The sequence below is a fragment of the Vitis riparia genome, chromosome 7 (assembly GCF_004353265.1).
Source record: "Vitis riparia cultivar Riparia Gloire de Montpellier isolate 1030 chromosome 7, EGFV_Vit.rip_1.0, whole genome shotgun sequence".
Classification (NCBI taxonomy): domain Eukaryota; kingdom Viridiplantae; phylum Streptophyta; class Magnoliopsida; order Vitales; family Vitaceae; genus Vitis; species Vitis riparia.
The window spans coordinates 11,207,708-11,220,894 of NC_048437.1; the positions used below are offsets into that span (position 1 = coordinate 11,207,708).

At 42.4% G+C, this 13,187-nt stretch overlaps 1 protein-coding gene across 1 annotated transcript; it reads right to left on the bottom strand.

The window, feature by feature from the left end:
- Window positions 1-9,122: 9,122 nt before the first annotated feature.
- On the bottom strand, window positions 9,123-10,786 carry LOC117918872 (cysteine-rich repeat secretory protein 55-like). Its single transcript, XM_034835826.1, has 2 exons — window positions 10,391-10,786; window positions 9,123-9,727 (listed from the first exon to the last, which is right to left on the bottom strand). Exons 1-2 carry the CDS (start codon window positions 10,744-10,746, stop codon window positions 9,307-9,309), a joined length of 777 nt encoding a protein of 258 aa, XP_034691717.1. The 5' UTR covers window positions 10,747-10,786; the 3' UTR covers window positions 9,123-9,306.
- Between the last annotated feature and the right edge of the window lie 2,401 nt (window positions 10,787-13,187).

Sequence of the window (13,187 nt, forward strand, 5' to 3'; positions counted from 1 at the left end):
ATCCGGCCTGGGATAACCGAAGGGGGCCCTAACCCCATAGACAGGACAATCACTTTTCCCCCAGTAGACCCTACGCGGATATTACGTCCGCACCGTGATGCCCTCATTCTATCCTTGGGGATAGACAAATTCGACGTAAGACGCATCCTGATTGACCCAGGTAGCTCAGCCGATCTGGTGCAGGCATCAGTCATAAGCCACATGGGACACAATTTAGTCGGTCTCGAAAACCCTGGAAGGATTTTATCTGGATTCAACGGAGCATCAACTATCTCGTTGGGAGACATTGTGCTACTAGTCCAAGCTAGCCCAGTCACTCTCAACGTTCAATTTTTGGTAATACAAGATCTATCACCCTTCAATGTTATCTTGGGACGCACATGGCTACACTGTATGAAAGCCATCCCCTCCACATATCATCAGATGGTAAGCTTTCTCACTGAAGATGGGCAAATCAACCTATATGGCAGCCAACTAGCCGCTCGCCAATGCTACCAGATAACAAGAGAAGCAGGGACCAGTCGGGAGAATGAACCCCTCCCCGAGTCCACCCATGCACTCGACCAATAGCAGTCACTGTGTCCGGCGGACAGAGATCCCCCGGTAGCAGATCCCTTGCAAACAATCCAAATTTCAGAAGAAGATTCTCATCTTACTCATATCAGTTCCCTTTTAACGCCCGAAGAAACCCAGAACATCCAAGACGTCCTCCGACAAAACCATGACGTTTTCGCATGGGCACACTCTGATATGAAGGGAATTCACCCCTCGATAGTCTCGCATAAGCTTAACGTTCTACCAATGGCAAAACCCATCCGGCAAAAGGTTAGACGTTTTCACCCGGATAGACAAAAAATCATCCGGATGGAGGTTGACAAACTACTGGAAGCCGGATTCATCAAAGAGGTGGAATATCCGGACTGGTTGGAAAATGTAGTAGTGGTACCCAAGAAAGAAGGCAAATGGCGGGTCTGCGTCGACTATACCAACCTCAATAAAGCATGTCCAAAAGACAGTTTCCCTTTGCCACGAATAGATCAGATCGTGGATTCCACCGCTGGGCAAGGGATGCTCTCCTTCCTGGATGCTTTCTCCGGATATCACCAAATCCCCATGGCCCTAGATGATCAAGAAAAAACAGCCTTCATAACGCCACACGGACTTTACTATTACAAAGTCATGCTATTTGGTCTCAAAAACGCTGGCGCCACTTATCAAAGACTGATGACAAAGATATTCAAACCTCTAATTGGCCGCACAGTAGAAGTATATATTGATGACATCGTGGTTAAAAGCAAAACTCGTGAAGAGCATGTTCTCCACTTACAAGAAGTTTTTCACCTATTAAGAAAGTTCGACATGAAGTTGAATCCTTCCAAATGTGCCTTTGGCGTAAGTGCTGGGAAATTCCTGGGCTTTATGGTCAGTCAAAGGGGGATAGAAGTGAGCCCAGATCAGGTCAAGGCAGTCATAGAAACGTCACCCCCCAGGAACAAAAAGGAATTACAGCGCCTCACAGGCAAGCTCGTCGCCCTAGGGCGTTTTATAGCCCGTTTCACCGATGAGCTACAACCCTTCTTCCTGGCAATCCGCAAAGCAGGACCAAGCGGATGGACAGACAACTGTCAAAACGCTTTGGAAAAAATCAAGCAGCGCCTCATGCAACCACCCATCCTAAGCAGCCCCATCCCCAGAGAAAAATTGTATATGTACCTGGCTGTCTCAGAGTGGGCAATTAGCGCTGTCTTATTCCGCTGCCCATCGCCCAAGGAGCAGAAACCCGTCTACTACATCAGCAGAGCGTTGGCAGATGTAGAAACCAGATATTCAAAGATGGAATTAACGGCCTTAGCTCTTCGAAGTGCCGCCCAGAAACTCCGCCCCTATTTCCAAGCACACCCAGTGGTCGTATTAACTGACCAACCCCTTCGCAATATCTTGCACAAGCCAGACCTAACCGGGAGAATGCTTCAATGGGCCATAGAATTGAGTGAATTTGGAATAGAGTTCCAGCCCAGATTGTCTATAAAAGGCCAAGTAATGGCTGACTTCGTGTTGGAGTACTCTCGAAGGCCCGTCCAACATGACGAATCAAGTGAAAAACAATGGTGGACATTGCGGGTTGATGGAGCCTCACGGTCATCCGGCTCCGGAATAGGGCTCCTGCTGCAATCCCCAACCGGAGAACAGCTAGAGCAAGCCATACGGCTGGGGTTCCACGCCTCTAACAATGAAGCGGAGTATGAGGCCATCCTGTCCGGATTGGACCTTGCCCTGGCTCTATCCGTCTCCAGGCTTCGAGTCTACAGTGATTCCCAACTTGTGGTAAGACACGTTCAAAACGAATACGAAGCCAAGGATGAGCGCATGGCACAATACTTAAGCAAAGTAAAAGATACCTTGCAGCGATTCACCGAGTAGACAATTGAAAAAATCAGGCGGATCGAAAACTCGCGTGCCGACGCCCTGGCAGGTATAGCTGCCTCCCTTCCCACCAAGGAAGCAATACTATTGCCCATATATGTGCAAGCCAAACCTTCCATCACGGAAGCCTCCACTTGCAACGCTATTATGGCAAGCGAAATGGAAGTCGAGAGTTGGATGAAGGATATCATTGAATACCTCCGGACAGGCACCCTGCCTGAAGAACCTAAGCAAGCGCACAAGATCTGGGTGCAAGCCGCCCGCTTCACCCTGGTTGAAGGGCACCTGTACAAGCGATCCTTTACGGGCCCCTACCTCAGATGTCTCAAACATTCAGAGGTACTGTATGTACTAGCTGAATTGCACGAGGGAGTATGTGGAAATCATGCTAGAGGGCGATCACTGGCACACAGAGCCCATTCACAAGGTTATTACTGGCCTACGATGAAAAAAGACGCGGCAACATACGTCAAAAAATGCGACAAATGTCAAAGGCACGCCCCCATACCACATATCCCAGCGGGAGAATTGAAAACAATCTCAGAACCCTGGCCCTTCGCACAGTGGGGCATGGACATAGTAGGACCTCTACCAGCCGCACCTGCCCAGAAGAAATTCTTGCTCGTCGCCACAGACTACTTCAGTAAATGGGTAGAAGCTGAAGCGTATGCCAGCATCAAAGATAAAGATGTCACCAAATTCGTATGGAAGAACATCATTTGTCGCTTCGGAATTCCCCAAACAATCATAGCAGACAACGGTCCACAATTTGATAGCAAGATTTTCCGAAATTTCTGTTCAGAACTCAACATCCGGAATTCATATTCTACACCACGCTATCCTCAAAGCAATGGGCAGGCAGAGGCCACAAACAAGACTCTAATCACTGCCTTGAAGAAAAGACTCGAGCAAGCCAAAGGGAAATGGGTGGAGGAGCTACCCGGCGTCCTGTGGGCTTATCGAACCACACCCGGACGTCCAACAGGAAATACTCCTTTCGCCCTCGCATACGGAATGGACGCAATCATTCCCACCGAAATTGGGCTACCCACTATCCGAACCGAAGCAGGAAGGCAGGATGATGCAAATGCAGAAATAGGAAGAAATTTGGACTGGGCGGACGAAATAAGAGAAACTGCAGCCATCCGGATGGCAGACTATCAGCAAAGGGCATCAGCTCACTACAATCGCAAAGTAAAGCCCAGAAGCTTCAAAAATGGTACGCTAGTCCTTAGAAAAGTTTTTTAAAACACTGCTGACATAGGGGCAGGAAAGTTCCAAGCTAACTGGGAAGGCCCCTACATAGTATCTAAAACAAGTGAAAGTGGAGCCTATCATCTACAGAAGTTAGATGGAACTCCATTGCAGCGACCATGAAATATATCTAATCTAAAGCAATATTACCAATGAAAGATGAGGCAAAAGATAGAAATACAAAATGGACAAGTGTATTTTATTGATATTTGTGGAACAAATCACATACGCAAGCGTCTCTGGACTACAAAAAACAGACAGAAGATAGCAAATTTTCTTTTACAAAAAGAAAAGACTCTCATTGAGCAGGTTTGCTGCGCAGCTCCTCTAATGCACCCGGAGGAATTGAAGGAACGTCCCGTTTGATGCCATGTTTCTTCATACAGCAGCGGTAGCCGAACAAGTACATTTCATCAACTTGTTTCTGGTACTCCGCTTCAAGTTCCTCCCTTTCCGCAGCAAACTCACCCTCCAGCTCTTCTTTTTGCCCTGATAAACGCGACTGCAACTCTTCTCTCCGCCTCCTCTCAATGGACACCTCTGTCCGGAGTTGCCTCACCTCCCTCCTCAAAAAAGCCACCTCATCCTCCGTCTCAAACAGGCGAACTTCCATAAAATCCTCCCGGCTCTTTGCCTCAGCAACCTCCTCTCGAAGAACCTCGTTCTCCTCTCGAAGAACCTTGTTCTCCTCTCGAGCAGTAGATGAACTGGCTTCAGCTTGCTCCAGTCTCAAACGCAACTTCTCTTCATCATTTTTTCGCTGAGACACGAAGGATTTTGTATACTCAGCAGTCTCCAACAGGTGAGAAAGAAGATTACGTTTAAGAGCCATACCGCGAAGGCCACTCACCAGCTGCAGGAAAATAATCAAACAAAGCAAAACCAAGTTACAAATCATATGACAGGCGCATCAGTAGGACAAAGGAATCAAAACGCAAATTATACCGTCTCTACTGTCTCGAACAGTAGGCCTGAAGGTACTCCAGCATCTTCACCAGAAGGAATCTGATTTAGCTTCTCTTCCATCTCTGCATAGCTGAAAGGGCTAGCAGGGATGAAAGTGGCATCATCAAAAGGACCCTCTCCTAAGGAAGCATTGGAGAGTGATTCCTCCTCCGGAGCCACACCTTCAGCATTCTCAACCGGCTGGGCCTCTCTGGGTGGAACCTCAGCCGACACTAGCACTGGAACCTCAGCCGGCACCAGCACTGGGACGGCTGGGCTCTCTTCTTCCACCTCTACCCCACCGCCTTCAGAATGGACCTCCGGGACGGACGAACAGCTGACTTCGATGCCTTCTACAAAACGATCCTGAAGCCGCCCAGCGAGGCCAGACTTCAAGTCGCGCACCAAACGCAACCTTCTTCTAGTTGGCCCCCTCACAGGTACAGAGGGACGAGGGCTTGGCCCATGCACAAGCAACTCCTGGCTATCTGCCCCCATTTCTGCCGTTTGGGGTGTAGCAGGAGGCAAGTTGGCAACACCAGAGGCCCGGGCCTCACCCTCATCCGGGTGGGCTGATCCGGGTTGATTTATTGAGGCCGCTTCCTCGGCCAGGAGAGCCACCCGGACGTCTGGTGCCACCGAAGGCCCTGAAAGATTAAGGCCCCTAATAAATTCAAAGGTGGTTGAGACAGAGGCTGGAAGAGGATTTTCTGGCTCTTGTATAGTGCATTCCTTTTCATAGACAATGGGAGGCGGTACATACTCCTTTGGAGGAGTCGGGATTTTCACTGCCTTTCCCTTGCTTTTCTTACTCAGCTTCTTCTTCTTCTTCGCTGGAGCACCAGCAGGTGGAGAGGATGCGGACCGTTTCCCACCCGGGGCCTTCCGCAGAAGCCCTTCTTGTCTTTTCTTCTCCCGCTTGCTGAGACGGGCCTTGCGTGTCCGGGCATCCGCCTTCCGCACCCTCTCATAAAAGGGAAGATCTTCAAGAGTGAAATGCTCCCCAGCTACCACTTCTTCAGGCAGCCGCCTTGGAAGTATGTTCAGCACGTATACTTGAGGCTGCTGAACGACCAAGCGGAGGTTCTGCGCGGAAAGAAGCAGTTCGCATCTCCGCTCGGTCGAAGTTATCTCAAAAAGCTTGTTCAAACGGTCGAACGAAGCCTTCTCCACCCAATCCACCAGTTTTCCTCTCTTATCCTGGTCTGCACCCAAGCAAGCAGAAATACGTCAGTCACCTAAAAACAATGCTGACGTATAAACCATGCAAAGACAGAAAGTAGCTTAGTTATACCTGGAATCTCCAGCGACTGATTGGGAACAAAAGGCCTATCCGGATGCTCAGACAAACCTGCCCATACGCCTTTGACCAGCACCTGTCCCTTGGCGGCCTTTTTATTCGAATCCGGTAGGTTGGTCACCAGTTGCAGAGATGGAAGGCTGGCGACGAAGCTAAAGATGTTACTCTTCACCTTCTTGATCGAATAAACGAAGAGAACCTCCAACAGTGAGAGGTTCAAATTAAACAACATGCTCAGGATGCTGCACCCCATCAGCACCCGGATCATGTTGGGATGTATATACACTGGAGGAATCTGGGTAAAGTGCAGAAATTCCTTGAGCAGAGACGGGAGAGGGAACCGGAGCCCAGCATTAAACTGCTCCTTGGTAAAGAGTATCGCGTTATTTTCCGGCTTCTCAGGCAACACTCCCTCTCCATCAAACAGTTCCACAGACACACCATTGGGGACGCAAAACCGATTGCAAAATTCCTTCACATTCAACTTTTCCACAGACTTTTCAGCACGAGCGTCACCAGACGGGCGAGCTGAGGTAATTTTCTTGTTAGCAGACATTTTTCTTTTAGCCCAAAGATGAAGCAGAATCTGCATGAAAGAAATCCAACAAGTCAAACAAAATGAATCGACCCCACAAAACCTCAAACCCTACCCCACAAAAGATTTGGTACCCCACCAAAAGCGCAGGGGGGCAACAGGAAAGCCCGAACACAACCAAAACGCAGAAAAAAGCCCTAGAAGCTAAACATCAACAGGCAATCGCCCAAACAATTTCCCCAAGCAAATCAAAAGCAAACCAAGAAAAGAGGATATAAGAAGGAGAGAAATCAGAATAGAGTTGCGCACCAAGTGTAAACTCGAAAGAAGGGTCGAAAATCGCAAATGCAGTGACCGTCACCACCTGAACGTTGCCGGTACACTCACAAGCGAAGACAAACAGTAGGCAAATGAAGCGATAGCAAAGAAAATGCAGTAAGAAAAAGCAACGGGAGTCCACAGGCTGCTATTTATAAGAGGCAGCCCCTCGGTATTCCAAGCGTTCAGCAAAACGCTATCATTAAACCGACACATTGCCTAGGGAATACCCAGAGACGGCGGCTCGCCATAAATGCTCTCCTGTCTCTTCGCCCCCGCTCGCCACGTGGCCCAATGAGCACAAAAAGCAAACATCGGTTTCAAAAAAGCAATCATTCTTTTTTAACCCGCCCATTTTGCTGAAGGCAAAATCGACAAGTTAAAAAGGGGGGCATTGTAGGGACCCATCCCTGACGACACGTGGTACACGTCCCCCAACGACACGTGGCATGTGATCCTACCCGGAGTATCCACATCCGGATTTCCCAAGAATACACATGGCGCGCTTTCCTATCCGGACCACCGCCTTTACTCATCCGGCGGCCTTTCATATTCCACCCGGATATGTTCATCCGGATCGCTGGCCAAACTAAGCGTGCCTCACTACGTCATTCTGACATCCTGTCACAAATCGTATTCCGATACCTGCAGAGTGAAAAGACAGAAGTGACAGCAAGTCACTTCCCACGATCTCTGACAGCCGTTCGTAGGATGAGGATGTCCCTGCCACCACCTAGTGGCATCATGGTAAACCAAAAAGACTTCCATCATTTATGGAAGAGAGAGAGAGAGAGTTTCTAAATGGTATATATATAGACCTTCGCACAAAGAGGAAGGTAAGCTTCTCAATACCTAGTAAAAGGCCAACTGTGCCATCTGCTTTTATCTCTCTTTCCATGGCTGACAAAACCATCGGAGGGTGTGTCCGGACACCCTGTCCGGACGCCTTTTGCAGGAACATCTGAATCAGGGATTTACATTGGTTGAGATCGTATGTCCATCCATTAGGCAACTACGTGGATCGCTGAGAATACGAGGCCTCAACATGAACCATGTCACGGTAAAAGTCATTCAATTTTATCGCATGGGCAAGGCTTCCAGGGAAACCACGAGAACCTCCAATATTTTGCACCAGCATACTCTTTGTAGGGAAATGCATAGAGATGACTCAGGGCTGCAATGAGCATCTCAACGCATATTATGAAGTTCTGGAATTTAGCAGCTTCTTCTGCATCCTTTATGAATCCCGACTTTGCAGCAAGAAAAACTAGAACACCCTAAAATGAAAAAAGGGGGAGACCGAGGCACAACGAAAAATGCACAAAAATTTCTACTTCAAGTGTCAATAAAATAAAAGCCAATCTAAGATACAAGCATGTGGATTCATTTTTATCTTGAATTGTCTTTAACAACATTACTACAGAATTCACCACCTGTCATTTACATGCACCACTACATTTTTAAATATATATATATATGCCCATGCCCAGCAGCTCCAATTAAGCACACTTAGGCTCTAATTTGAAAAATTAAAGGCTTCCAATGGCAACTAGGGTCATACACACAACATGGTTTCTATGAGATATAAGGCTAGCCTACAATTAGCCAAGACTTCGTGTTTAAATTTTCCTCCGTTTTTTCCCTTGGAAAGGAGATGCCCAGAATTAAGGCAGTTAGCCTCCACATGTACCTCCTAATGCAGTTCTTGCAGTTATGGACAAAAGTGCATTGTATTCTGGACAAAACCATGCTTCTTTTTTGTTCAATTAACTAAGCAGCTCCAATTAAACCGTTTTTCAATTTTTATTTTTATTTTTATTTTTTGTGAGTGGGTAAGTTTTTTTTTAGGAGAATATGGAGTTCCGATGTAATAGAACCACCTCTCCACTTTTCTTCCATTTTTTATACACTAAAAAAAATTGAAAAATTAAATTTTGGAAAATGCAAATTATCTGAGTTAAATGAGAAGAAGAATTCTGTTATGATAACACTTCTCTTTTTTATGTTTTGTTGAGCGAGAGTGAATACTTGGTTCATGAAATTAAATTTTCTACAATAATTTGACTCTTAAAGATCATTATTTCTTGGGAGAAGAATGCCGATCAACTTCATACAAAAAAACGGTATATTTTCTCTTAGGAGAGTCCACCCGCCTACCTCGATCTAGCTTTTCTAATCCTTATCTTTTATCTGATTAATATAGTATTTTATTCATTATTATCACTGAATTTTAGTGGAGTTGGAATTTGACTAAATAACTTGCCCTTTAATGCATCTTAAGTTGAAATTATCTCTATCAATTAATGTGTATTTGTAACCCAACAAAATTAAAAGTTTGACAAAAAATAAAATAAAAATTCAGACTTGATTGATTATCAATTTGGTGCAGATACTATTTTGTATTTAGAAACCAAGCTTATAGCATTAAAGGCTTAAAAAGAGAAAATTCAAAGCAACAAAATAGGATAAAAGTTCTGCATATATCCTTTTTCTAGGCATGCAGAACCGCTGATGTTGGCATGGCCTAAATCTATGGATAAACCATCATCATCTGAGTATTAGAAAACCTTTGGGTAGAGCCGAGAGGGAAGAAGATTGGATAGAGCTCGTAGCGAGTATAACAACTGCTATACAAAACGCGGCAACCCTTCCTGTTGTTGCAGAAGTTGGGGAAATTGCCAACAGAAATGGACAGGCATTGGGCGCAGGACAATGGCGACAGATCCCGTGTGCATTGCGCCAAGGCGTAGAGTGTGACGAAGGGTGAGAGCTTTGTCTGGCCTTTACCCAGCCCTTCGTTCCGGCGTTCAACAGCCTGCGATCCGATATTCTCCATCAGCTTGCCTAATTCTTCATTAAACCGTTCCGTTTCGATCGTTACATTATCCCCATTGCGATATAAAATCCCAGGGCGCGTGTCAAGTTTCCCTATGAAGTCTTTGTTGCTATACCTGTACAAGTGAATGCCACTGTCATTAGAATGCATTCGGATGATGTTTCTGGTTTAAGGGTGTGTTAGATAGTGGTTTTAGAAGATGTATTTACTCTTTCTAAAACTTGAAAATTTTTATTTTTCAAGTATTAGAAAAGTTAAAAACACTTTCAAAAATCATTGTTAAACACATTCGAGTTTTTTAATGAAAGTATTTTTAAAAGAATCACATATCCAGTGGCAGAACAAGCAGTTTAGTTCAGGGGCAACCTTTGAAACAAATACAGGCTTTAACCTAATGGTCCAGAGCTGTCATTGGTAGGGGCAATAAAAGTCTTAGGTTTGAGTCCTACTATTGCAAGAAGTGTAGTTTTTTTTTTTCCTCTATTTTAATATTTTATGGGGATATTCCAGTGCACCTATCAAATATTTTTTCAGAAAATATTATAAGTGATTTTTTAGATTTTTAAAAGTGTTTTCTAAATTTTATTAAAACACCTAATTTTTTTTCAAAATCATTTTTTAGTCTAAAAATGTTTCTACAATCACTATAATAAATGTTATCTGTGGTGAGATCTACACTATTAGATAAAGATACAAATAAACGAGGTGGCATAAATAATGGGAACTCAAAAAATATCTAACGGATTTAAGTATTGGGGATTAAACCGCTTTATAATACCTTAGAAAGCAGTAATCAAACCAAATCCTGGCGTCAGCCTCGTTTGGACAACGCGCACGAATCTGCATTGCAGCATCTTGAATACAAGTTGAGCAGGCCTCCTTGCCCACATCTCCTCTGCATTGTGCCAAGCCGTGGACAAAGACTTGGCCACTACCATAGGAGATAGCAACGAAGCCACTTGTGGAAGCTTTTAAGACCAATTGAACCGACAAGTCATCAATGTAGGCTGATTCTTTCGGACTCCCAATTTTGGCGTCTTTGTCGCAGAAAACCCCTAAAGGGTCTGCAGAATCTGCACTGCAATGCCATAGAGAGAGCACTCCAAGAAGAAGAAGATGGTGTGACAAAGTCATGGCTCTTCAATCACTCTTACCTCTTCACTAAGTTGTTCCTTGAGATGGGTTTATTATTGGTATTATTATATATAGGTGTGAGGAGTTGGGTTGTCACATGCAGTCTTTTTTTACTTATTGGCTTCACCACCACCATGTTGAGTGGAGGAAAATGGGGCATAGCTAGACAGTTGTTCTTCTTGATGGGATTTTGACATATTCACTATTGGTTTGGGGTATGAGGTTGTGCATTCATGTTCATTGAATTCTATTGGCAATAAGACAAAGTGTCCAGAAGTATATCCATTATCAAAACCCCAACTTCAATATCTCAAATGAATGATGGTTTAGTTTAATACGTTTTGATTTGTGTTGAGTGCCTACAGTCAGGGGTGATAATCCAAAACTCAGGCACTCAATTAAATAAGTGAACCCAAACCCAAGTTTAAAATATAAATTTATATTAAATAAATTAAATATTGTATAATTAATTTAAGAATGATATTCTTGAACACACAAATTTCGTTAAAGCCTTGTAAAATTAGCAAAACAATAGGAAAAATAATGTGAATAGAGATTTTATTAAAATAAAAATATTGTGGAGTACAATCTCTATGGCAATATTATTTTATAAAAGAATATATCCTTTTATTCTTTCATTTTAACCACAACTTAAAGGACGATAATGAAATTGTTTTATTGGATTTGAAGATTGATTGAGGGCTTGAAGTGGCTTTTTTCCAAATGAACTTGTTGAATAATAAAGAAAGTGTATGTAGCCCTTTTATTGTTTACCAAACTTGTAGGGAGTTTTGGTAAAGTTCCTTTTCTTTTTCTGAAATCTCTTTTCCCGTATGAGAAAGTATATGTAGCCCTTAGCCCTTCTATTGTTTACCAAACTTGCAGGGAGTTTTGATAAAGCTCATTTTCTTTTTGTGAAATCTCTTTTCTCATATGAAATCACTTTGCGGATCTCTTTTTTTCTTGGATTTTTATGATTTCCTTTGGATTTTCTCGATCTTTGGGTTTCTCTCCCCTCTTGAAAGAAGTTACCTCTATTTATAGGTGAAGGTAGGGAATTGAATTTTTAAATTCCCAAATTTTAGTTGCTTAATTCAAGGGATTTAGTTCCTTGATTTTAACAACTTTTCTTTTTCTTCATAATAATAAGAATAATAATAATAATAATAATAATAATAATATATTTTTCTTATTATTATCATTACTATCATTATCATTTTTATAGTTGGAGATTGGTTTCCCTCTTTTTAGAAAATTTATCTATAAGAGAATATCTATTTTTTAAAATTCTCTTTTGACTTGGAGACCTAATTTCATAGTCTTCCAAATTTATACATGTCCAATGAGCCCAAATTTTGTTGAACCATAAAATTACAATTTTTTTTATAGGAAGACTAAATTTAGTGGTAATTTAATCCACTAAATTTTTTAGATCTACAAATGTCCCAAGACGCATCACGTACATGAATTGTCATGTGTACGGGTGGGTCTCGAAATTAATCCCTTTTTTTTTTTTAAGAAATGTTTTAATAGGAAGTTTTCTATTTTTTAAATATTTCCTTCCCACTTTTTTTTCAAACTCTACTTCGTTTTTTTTTTTTTCTTATTTTACACTTTGAATCATCTTCCACTATAAACTTTTTTTTGGAAAAACTCTTTCCATCTTTGGACGTTCGTCAAACCAATTTGAGAAACTCAACTTGAATTCTCCATGAGAAGTCTTCACCTTTCCAAACCCGTAAGTTTTTTTTTTCTTTTATGTTATATATATATATATATATATATATATATATATATATATATATATATATATATATATATATATATATATATATATATATATATCTATAAGCTTTAGTTGGACATTGAGCCACAATGGTGGTTGCCTTGGAGGACTCATCAATGGGAGCTTCAGTGGGGCATTTAGCCATAATGGTGATTATATATATATATGGTGGTTGCCTTGGAGGACTCATCAATGGGAGCTTTAGTGGGGCATTGAGCCACAATGGTGATTATATATATATATCACAATGGTGGTTATATATATATATATATATATATATATATTGGAGCTTTAGTGGTTGCATGCTACGTGAGCCACAATGGTGGTTGCCTTGGGAGATGTCATCATTGGCATATGTATATATATAATATCTTAGAAAGTAGATGGAGATTTAATATATAAGTGGATGGACAGGGACATTTAATAAATAAATAAATAAATATATATAGATAAATGATACGTTACGTTTATTTATTTATTTATTTTAAGAAAGAAGAAAAAAACTCATTATTTATTTATTTATTTTAAGAAAGAAGAAAAAAACTCATCATTCCTAAATGTGCATCGACTTTCATGGTTTGTAGAGACGAATTTGATTTCAAATATTTTTTATTTTTTCAAAAAATTACCTTAATACTTAAGGGGGGATTTCTTT